At 45.1% G+C, this 11,155-nt stretch overlaps 1 protein-coding gene across 1 annotated transcript; it reads left to right on the forward strand.

The window, feature by feature from the left end:
* The first annotated feature begins 6,816 nt into the window (after nt 1–6,816).
* On the forward strand, nt 6,817–10,911 carry LOC135498661 (uncharacterized). Its single transcript, XM_064789045.1, has one exon. It carries the CDS (start codon nt 6,817–6,819, stop codon nt 10,909–10,911), a length of 4,095 nt encoding a protein of 1,364 aa, XP_064645115.1.
* Nucleotides 10,912–11,155: the final 244 nt, after the last annotated feature.

Consider the following 11,155-nt stretch of genomic DNA (forward strand, 5'->3'; position numbering starts at 1 on the left):
AGCCTAGACCTTGTTATCAACATCGAATTGACTAAATGTAGCATTTAGCACGATGTGATAACTTGATTATTCACCTTTTTGGCCTAAGCCGAACTCCATTGTATATTGTTTAATAATGGTTGTACAAGACACATGTGTCAAACAGCATGCAGTCACTCGCGGGTGAAGAATTTCGTGCCCACGCCCACCTGATGTATGAAGTCACAGTCATCGCTGCCTGAAGATGGCAAACTACAAGACTAGCACGTGTCATTGTTTACCTCATTATAATAACGGATTTTCATTGGTTCCTGGAGGAGGTTGACATACGCTCCCTAGCCCCATGTGATATGTACCACGGCGCGAGATAAAACAAGATTGAAAGAAAGGTCCTCGTCCCTAAGATCCGTAAGCCAGGCAAAAAGAAGCTGGGTGCTGTTTGTCTAGTGCAATGGCACCCAGGGTGCTTATTGTCCAATCGATCTCGAACCTGGGTACCATTTGTCGGCACCCAGGACGACATCCACCCTTTCAGCAGTATTGAAAGCTGTGGTGAGCTGAGCACATAAAAAGACCATGGTCACCTTAATTTGAAAATCCCTTCATAATCAAGGGCTGCCTCTGACTAAAACAGCACAATAGACCGCCAATTTGACCCCAGCTCCTAACTGCGGGAAAACCCAAGTCCAGCAACTAAAAGTAACAAAAATACATTTTTGTTTACATTTGAACTGCACACATGCATTTGTTTACAATTTCATTTCCCGCGAAATCCCGAAAATCAGGTGACCTGCAATCGTGGATTGAAAATAACATTAACCTGGGTTCAGCAGGTCAGCAAGTGTACCGGCTGTTCCAATCATCCCCCTACTAGTCCAAGGGCCACCGTAACCCCCCTCCCCCACCCTGGGGATTTTTGCACACCACTTTTTTCTGATACCTAAGGGTACACAGTTTACATTTCTGCTTGTTTGCCAAAATATTATTGGTGGGTGAAGGTGCCTCTGCGTGTCAAAGTTGGTGTACATTTATTTTCATTTTGAGTCAACATTGTGGAATGTATCAGGGTTGGGGAAATTTAACCTATCATAATTCTTGAACTACTTGTCATAAAACGGTGTAATACCACTCAAAATGACTGTCTTGAAGTTATCAATCACTTAGAATCATAAAATTGCAAATTAGGTTATCAAATAGGTCACTAAAGGTCAAAAGGTCACCAAAATACGTTGAACTGAAAATCGGCTTAAAAAAGAAATTCATGAGGGTAAATTGGGCAAAACTCCAATGTTCTGGGTGAATTACATGGATCGGGTGTGGAATATATTGCAATTTCAAAGAGCAACCAAGGAAAATAACTTTGATTTGCATAAAGCAAGCATCCAACAAATGTGCAGCCTATTTTTTAGTTATGATCATCACAACTACGCTAGGTATGCTACAGTCTATCTGCTATCTATACTGAATCTCCCTGAATCACACCCTGGCGCAGAGAATCTTCTGAAGCAGAATGGATTCAGTGTCAGCAGATCAGATGTTCTGTCATCACGAAATGCTGTTGATATCACAATTGAGCAAACGATCAATCGGCATGCCAAGTCAGACGGTGGAATTATTGGTTTCAGCAGGAATCAATCAGCATATTATCGGTGGTCAATGACTAGAAATTCAAGGGCTTCCTACCATCAAGCAACTATGGAGATATTGGACATGGAGAGTCAGGAAAGCACCTCACACAAAGACTTGCGTCCTTCAAGTATAGTTCAAAGCGAAGAAAACGTCTGAAATGTTCTTGATGCAATATCCAACTTCATGAACCCATTTGAAGTTGAAAATAAGAATGTGCTGTATTGCCTGTCTTCAGGAGCCCCAACGCCGAATGAGATTGACGAGGATCTACTTCAGGCTGACAAAAAAGGACAAACTGCTTATGAGACCTTTGTCAGGGAACGGCTTGTTGAAAAGAAGAAAAGCTTTCATGCTCCAATCAAGAAGCTTAACCTCAAGACCTTTGCAAACTTGGCGAAGACTGCTAAGGTAACTGGACAATGTAAAAAGACTAAGCAAGTAACATCTGAAAGAAACGTCTTTGGTCAGTTAGTTGTACTCGCTCTGAAACATGATCTCAGTATGGAGAGGGTTCTCAGCTTCCCTTTAGGTCCAGTTCCATCTTCTCTTGCGACATTTGAAGGGATTCCTGCAAAAACTGACAAAGCAAAACTAATGCATGCTTTGGAACAGAATTTGACTGTGGAAAGATCAGGTTCAGCAGGTTCAGCATGCTAAATTTTAGATGGAAATGCACTGTTACAGGCACAAATGGCACTACCTGAGACATTCAAAGACTTTGCCTCCAACATCTTTGATCAATTACCTAGAGCGAAACGTGTCGACTTTGTGACAGATACATATATTTCATTATCAATTAAGGGGATTGAACGAGAAAGGAGGGGCGCTGCAAAGGCCCACCTACTAAAAGGACCAAACACGAAAGTACCAAGAGACTGGAAGGCATTCATGTCATGCGACGAAAACAAGAAACAACTCATAAAATTTTTACTCTCAGAATGGAGTAAGGATGACTATGCACCAAAGCTCCAAGGTCGCAGTGTCCTATTTGTCTGTGAAGAAGAATGGGTAAGGCTGGAAAGTCTTGATGGTAATGTCACTACTGCAGAATTGATGGAAGATCTGCGATCAAATCAAGAAGAAGCAGACACTCGTATCATCCTTTATTGCCTCCACATTGCCAGCCATTCATCTGATGATTGCACGATCACCGTACGATCTCCAGACACAGATGTTTTTATTCTACGTCTTCACTTTGCTGCCAGCCTAAAACAGCAAGTGTTATTTGACACAGGGGTGGGAGACAAGAGGCGTCTCATTGATTTGCAGAAAGTGTCACCAAACTTAGGAAGAGAGCTGTGCTCAGCACTTCCAGCACTACATGCATTCAGCGGCTGCGATTCAACTAGTGCATTCGTTAATAAAGGAAAGATGGTACCCCTGAAACGGCTTCGGGCACATGCTAAATTCCTTGAAGTTTTTCTAAAACTTGGTAGGTCAACAGAAGTGGCTAATGATGATTTAGACAGACTAGAAGAGTTTGTTTGCCTTCTTTATGCCAAGGGAACATCTACAACTGACATTAATGCTCTGCGGTATCAGAAGTTTCTACAGCGCTACAAACCAAAGAAAGGAGCTTTGATAACTGATTATAATGGGGTAGATATGAGCCTACTGCCCCCATGCAAAGCTGCACTAAAAATGCATGTAAAACGGGCCAATTACCAGGCTCTAATATGGTATCAAGCAGATCGGGCCTTTCAGACAGTGCCAACACCCGATGGACATGGTTTTGAAGTGGAAAATGGCAAACTGACAATCAAATGGACTGACGGGGGCTTAATGCCGAAGGAACTGGTTGATGTGTTAGTTGAAGAGCCAGACACTGAAAATGTGGAGGAAACCCAGGACGATGAATTAGACAACTTGGTTGATATCATATTTGAAGACGAAGAAGGTAGTGATGAGGATGATTAGATATTTACAATATTTGTAACCTTATGAAAATGATCATTAAAAAACTGCCACCGAACTTGTATATGATCTATATGCTCAGTAGCCTTTCGAATTTGCTATTTCCAAAATTACCTTTGTATATTGATACCGAGTAATTCTATTTCCAAAATGATTGAATATACTGCCCCCTTAATGATATTTTTGAACCTCTAAAATCCCAATTGTGAAGGTTTTATGCAGGAACAATCCATTTAATACTTTGTTTTGGGGCAAAATATTACCCTTTGTCAGTTGTTAAGCAACCTTTAAAATTCTTGACCTTTTGACCTCTGTTGACCCAGTTACATAGTCAATTTGAATAATCTACCTCCAAGCAGTTAGGGCTGGCTTAGACAAACATATTATTAATGTATAATATGCTACATTTGGGTGATTCATTAAATAACTGCCACCGGAATTTTTATCAAATGCTTAGAAGCCTTTTAAATTAGCTATTTCTGACATTGCCATTGTATTTACTGTTACAGAGTCATTCTTTTTCAAATGATTGAATATTACCCCCTTGATATTATCTTTGGACCTCTAAAATGCAAATTGTGAAGTTTTAATAAAGGAACAATTCATTTTATTTGTTGTTTTTGCATAACATATCGCCCTACACCTGGGCCGGGTTGTTCTAAAGCACAAAAGTCACGTTATCCCTAACGGTTACGTTAAGTATCCTCAAGGACGTTATCTCTTTCAGTTAAACCCATTAAAATATTCACGTTAAGACTTAACATTTCAGTTAAACCTAACGTTGTTTTGAACAACTCAGCCCAGATTTTAAGCAACCCTTAAAATTCTTGACCTTTTGACCTCTGGTGACCTGGATACATAACCAATTTGAGTACAATACATCTTAATAGTAAGCACTGGCTTAGACAAACATTTTGAGGTATAATTTGTGAAATTCGGTTTAGGCATCATGAAGATATAAGCTTTTTTGTTTCCCCTACCCCCAAATTCTCTTTTTTCCAAAAAAATGATGTCCACTACTTTGACCGAGCCTGGTGCATTCACCCACCAACCATTTAAAAGCAAACAGGCAGATTTTATTGTGGCATACCATAGGGTATCCAAAAAAATTAGTCTCCGAAAATCCCCAGGGTGGGGGAGGATTTCGTCCATTGGCCCATGGACTATACAGCCAGCTGTTCAAAAGGTAATGTTATTCACCCCACAGGGAGTGCAGGTAATTGATTAATTGAAGGCCTTTTGTGCCGGCGCATGCACCACTCCAGGAATTGCAACCTTGATTTAGAAGTTGGCGAAATGCCAACGAGTTTCTTGAGGTTGTTTTCTGGTCTTATTTCTTTAGTTAGGTTTAGGTAATGTGCTCTGCAGAGCCAGTAGACATTCTGATTGGCCTTAGTTTTTGGCCTGGTTCATTTAACTCAATTTTAGGGCACGAAGCCACGTCCAGGACTAGATTTAGTTCCAGTTTCAGCCGTTAGTTGGCGCGGCACCGGTGCGTGAAAGCACATGGTCCCAGTAGTTTGTCTCTGTCCACATAGGGGACAGCACCGGCCAAGCATCCAATTGCCACAAATGTATAAGTATTCTTGACAGGAACTTTTCAGAGTTTAACACGTTTAAGGAAAGCAGATGTAGACATAATTCTCAAAAATGTTTATTGTTTTTATCGTTACAGATTTTACAGTCAAGTACATAATAAACCTGTACGTTGTACAATCTCGACTTCAATGTCCGTTTGTCGTGGGCAGCTACAGTAAAATCTCTGCGAAACAAGGTACGATTGCGAGATGTCTTCCACCAGCAGTAATAAGGCCAGGATCAGTCAGCTGCGGATCGAACTTCAATATCAACATGAGACGAAGAGGATTCATATGGAGCTGATAGAGGCTGATCTTAATGACAGGTTGGAGTTGCTGAAGCTGAAAAAGGAGCTCCAAATCGCTGAACTTGAGGACGAGGAGGATGTGACCGTTGTTAATGGTGTTACCGATTCTAAACACATTGAGGTTGACATGGTTACGTCTGAACCTGCTGAAATTATTGCGTCGGGGTCAGACAAGGCCCACATGGACAGGTTTCTGAAGGATGCGGCAAATGCATGTGTTGATGCTGCTGAGCCCGATGGCCTCCAGGGCCTGAACATTTTGGCGGATGCGTGTACCGCCAGGCAGCCACTCTGTACATCTCCGATGGTTGCACCCCGTGAACATTATGAGGACAACCTCATTGACTTACAGTCTAACCAGGGTAACCCACCGCAACAGGGTGACCTTCTTTCCGTGTTAGTTAGTCAAATGAGTCTCAGTCGTCTACCACCACCAGAACCGCCGGTGTTTTCTGGTGACCCCCTGTTGTATGCTGGTTGGTTAGCAGCCTTTAAGACATTGATAGAAGGGAAAGGAATGCACTACCTGAGACGGTACTTGGCTGGACCGGCTAAAGAGGAAGTGGAAGGTTACTTTCTGATTAGTAGTGACAGTGCATTTGATGAGGCAAAGGCAGTGCTTGAGCAGAGGTATGGAGACCCCTTCATTGTAGCAGAGGCTTTTCGTAATAAGCTGGAAGGGTGGCCAAAGGTTCATCCAAAGGACAGTCAGGCACTTTGTAAATTCTCAGATTTTCTTAGACAGTGCAAAGCAGCAAAGAAATCCATTGGTTCTTTACGAGTACTTGACGATGACAGGGAAAATCGCAAATTGCTAATGAAATTACCGGACTGGCTGGTAAAGAGATGGGCGCGGATAGTAGCTGATTGGCGTTCTAAACATGGGGAATACCCACCTTTCAGGCGATTCACAGAGTTCGTATATCAGGAGTCGGAGATAGCAAATGATCCTATCACGGGGACATTCAGCAAGGATCAACAGGCACTAGGTCAGACTCAAAATGTAAACAAAAATGATAAGTCGCCCAAAGTCATTGGTGTTGGGCGTACATTGAGCACAGTAGTTGAGAGTCGGACAACGCCGAAGTCTTGCGCGCTGTGTGAAAAAGGACATGACTTGGATGTTTGTACAAGTTCCTGGGTAAATCGCTTACCGATAGGAAGGCCTTCATCAAAGAACGCGGTCTGTGTTACGGCTGCCTAGGATTTGGACATCGTTCTAAGTTTTGTCGTACAGGGGGACTTGTAAAACCTGTTCCAAGCGTCACCCTACCTCGCTACATGGTGAAACGGCGCCAGTGAAACCCGGTACCGGTAATGAAGAGTCAAGGAAGCCCCAGCGAGATACTAAGGGTGGAACAGTGCATAGGGTCAAGGCTAAATTGGGTACTGGACAAAACCTGAGCTCAATGATTGTACCTGTAGAAGTGTATCACCAAGACAGGCCGGTTGTGAGGCATGTCTGCTATGCTATGCTAGATTCCCAGTCTGATGTATCCTTTATACTAGAGGAGACCAAACATAAACTAGGAGTTAGTGGCATCAAAACAAAACTCAGTTTATCAACGATGACGGCTGAATCGCAACTTGTAGACACAAATAAGATAAGTGGGTTGGTGGTCAAGGGACTAGGCAGTTGCAGCAGAGAGGTTCACCTACCCCAGGTTTATACAAGATCGAATATACCAGCCAATAGGGGTCATATACCTACCCCTGAGGTAGCCCGGAAATGGGGCCACTTAGAAGGAATTGCTGAGGAGCTGGAGCCTACCTTGGACTGTGAGGTAGGGATGTTGATAGGATATAATTGCTCAAGGGCACTAGCGCCTAGGGAGGTGATCTGTGGCCGTGGACATGAACCCTTTGCGCAACGGACGGATCTAGGCTGGAGTATTGTTGGTTTGACTGACCCTACAGAACAACAGGAAGTGGAAAAAGGCAGTAGTCATCATATTGTCGTCTGCGGTGAAGCATCATCAGGGAATAGGACGCAGCCTATGGAGACTGCGATGCCAGAGGTCACAATCTGTCTGAAAACAGGAGTGAAAGAAGTTATCTCTGTGTTGGAGACAGATTTTCATGAGGTCGAGTCTGTACATCCCTTTTCACAGGAGGATTCTCAGTTCCTAGCCAAGATGGAATCAGGAATCCATCAACTTCCCGACGGGCATTACCAGATGCCCCTCCCATTTAAAGGGGATAAGGCACCAACAGTATCGAACAACAAACCTGCAGCCCTGAGTCGTCTCAATCAGTTGAAGTCAAAGTTTAGGAGCAACCCTCAGCTGAAGACGAAATATGTCGAATTCATGGAAAAGATCATTGCCGAGGGAGATGTAGAGCCAATTGGGGAAACAGAACGTCAAACCGAGAAGGAGGGACATTTGTGGTATCTTCCTCACTTTGCTGTGTTTGGTCCCAAGTCTGAGAAGATTCGCGGGGCATTTGATTGTCGAGCACAATATTTGGGACGATGTCTGAATGATTATCTACTTCAGGGCCTGGACATGATGAATTCACTGGTAGGGGTGCTATGCAGATTTTGTCACGAACCCGTGGCTGTAACATGTGACGTCGCTCGTATGTTTCATCAGTTCCGGGTAAATAAAGATGATCGGGATTACCTTAGGTTCCTGTGGTGGCCAGGAGGGGACGAGTCAAAGCCAACAGTGGAATATCGCAGCATGTTTTTCCTATTTGGTCTACGTTGTGCTCCAGCATGCTATGCTTTCGGTCTAAAACAGATTGCCAGTGACTTTAAGCCTAAGTATGGAGAGGAGGCGGCAGATTTCATCATGCAGCAGTTTTATGTTGACGACGGATTAAGGTCAAAACCAACCATAGAGGGAGCTCTATCACTGGTCAAATCAGCCCAGGAGGCCTGCGGGGAAGGCGGACTACACCTCCACAAGATAGCGTCGAACTGCAGAGAGGTGTTGGAGAGTATTCCAGAGGAGGACCGTCTGCCTAGTCTGAGACAAAGCGAGCTGCCTATGAACAAGGGGGAGCTCAGTTATCCCCTAGAGCGTGTGTTGGGAATACAGTGGTGCATCGAAAGTGACACTCTGACATTTAGAATCGTCCTCAAGGATCGACCATTGACACGCCGCGGAATCCTGTCGACAATTGGATCTATTTACGACCCCCTAGGAATGGCTGCACCTGTCCTGTTAGTGGGAAAAATGATCTTGCAGGAGTTATGCAGAGAAAATGCAGACTGGGACACACCTCTGTCAGAAAATCTCAGGATGGACTGGGAAAAGTGGAGGAGTGAATTGCAACACTTGGAGCAGCTGTCAACACCGAGATGTTATAAGCCAGGTGGATTTGGGGAAGTGGCATCAGCATCTCTACACCACTTCTCTGATGCGAGCAGCAGGGCCTATGGACAATGTTCATACGTCCGTCTTGTGAGCAGGCAAGGCGACGTACACTGCAGTTTCATCATGGGGAAGGGTCGAGTTACTCCTTTGAAACCACTCACCATACCTCGCCTGGAGCTAACTGCGGCCCTGACATCTGTCAGGATAAGCACTCTGCTGACAAGGGAGCTTGATTACAAGATTGCTGAGCAGACATTTTGGACCGATAGCAAGGTGGTCATGGGTTACATCGCAAATGAGGAGCGCCGGTATCACGTCTTCGTCGCAAACAGAGTGCAGGAAATCCGAAAAGAGACTGAGCCGAGTCAGTGGCGCCATGTAGCGGGGGAAGAGAACGTCGCTGATGAAGCCTCACGTGGACTGAACCCTGAGCAACTTGCAAGTGGTACTGCTAGATGGCTTAGGGGACCTGATTTCTTATGGGAGAGGGAGCTTCCCAAGGCTGGGCATCAGGAGGTTGAAGAGATTGAGGATGATCCAGAGGTTAAGAGGGAAATCACAGGAGCTGTTTTGGCAGTGAATGCCAAGGCAGCAAACATGTACCCATCTCTGCTCGAGAGACTGAGCAGCTTCTCCTCATGGGAGGCAGCAAAAACAGCCATTGCCATATGTCTCAGATATAGGGACCGTCTCTTGGGAAAACAAGACGCAACCATTAAGCAGCGCCCCCTGGCAGCGGAGGATATGCAGCGTGCTGAGAGAGAGATTCTTAACGCAGTTCAGCTCAAGGCATTTGCCGAAGAAATAGGCATCATAAAGGATTTGGAAGGCCGGGATGGCACTGGGGGAGAGAATGTCAAGGTCATTAAAGCCAGCTCTCCTCTGTACAAGTTGGACCCCTTCATCGACCGGAAAGGAATCCTCAGAGTAGGAGGACAGACACAGAAAGCAGAATATGATCATGGCATTAAGCATCCAGTCATAATGCCAAGGGAATCGTATGTCGCCACCCTCCTCATTAGGCATCATCATGTAGCTGAGCAGCATCAAGGTCGGGGAATGACCATGAACAGCATACGTCAAGAGGGAGTATGGATCATCGGATGTCGCCGGGCTGTGGCCAGTTACATCGACAAATGCGTGCTGTCCCGCAGGCTCAGAGGAACAACCAACAAGCAGAAGATGGGAGACCTGCCCAAGGACCGATTGCAAACAGCCCCTGCGTTCACCTACTGTGGGGTTGATGTTTTTGGTCCTTTCCACATCACTGAGCCAAGGAAACGAGAGCTGAAGAGGTACGGAGTAATATTTACGTGCTTGGCCATGAGGGTCCAGATTGAGACTGTTAACACTATGTCTACCGACTCCTTCATCATGGCGCTCCGCAAATTCATTGCAGTCAGGGGAAGCATAAAAATCTTGAGAGCTGACTGTGGAAGTAACTTTGTTGGCTGTGAACATGAGCTCAAGGATGCCTGGGACGAGGTTGACCTGGACGCCGTAGGAAAATTCCTCCTGAAAGAAAATGGGGATTTTACCTTCGAAATGAACGTACCCAGTGCTAGCCACCAAGGCGGCGTCTGGGAGCGCCAAATCAAGACTACCTGGAGCATCTTGAATACGATGCTGTTCTCACATGGCAAGCAGCTTGACGATGAAAGTCTCAGGACATTCCTCTACGAAGTGGCAGCGATAATAAATGGCCGCCCTCTGACAGTCGAAAATCTCGACGACGCTACGAGTTTGGTGCCATTGACACCAAACATGTTACTAACAATGAAATCCAGGGTCATCGTCTCACCCCCTGGAAACTTTCCTGTCCAGGATCTCATGCTCAGGAAATACTGGCGTCGAGTACAGCAACTGGCAGACCAGTTTTGGCACAGGTGGCGCAAGGAGTATGTACAAAACCTCCAAATCAGGCAGAAGTGGATTTGCCCAAAACGCAATCTGGAGAAGGGCGATGTTGTACTTGTACGCGACAAAAACCTACCGAGGAACGTGTGGAAGCTGGCACGAATCCAGGAAACGTACACAGGAGACGACAATCTGGTTCGAAAGGTCAAGGTCAAGGTTGGAGATCGCTCACCGGACAACAAAGTACGTCGATTGACCTATCTCGAAAGGCCAATACACGAGCTCGTCCTGGTAAAGGAAGCCGAAGACGTTAAGCAGCAGTAATTCGTTTCTCAAACACTTGCGTAATAATTCAGTCGTTTTGGAGATACGTCGCTTCAGTGATCATAGTGGTGAATTGCGCGCAAGGCGATGTGCTAGTAACCTCTCACCCCCAAATTCGGACATCTGGTCCTGGCGTCTTGGCAACTGCAGAAGGGTCTCGGCTCTCTTGAGAAATTTGTTTAGCTAGCAGCACATATTTGTGCCTACACCCTTGTTTTTCTATGATACTATGTATTGTCTATAG

This window comes from Lineus longissimus, chromosome 14, assembly GCF_910592395.1.
Source record: "Lineus longissimus chromosome 14, tnLinLong1.2, whole genome shotgun sequence".
NCBI lineage: Eukaryota > Metazoa > Nemertea > Pilidiophora > Heteronemertea > Lineidae > Lineus > Lineus longissimus.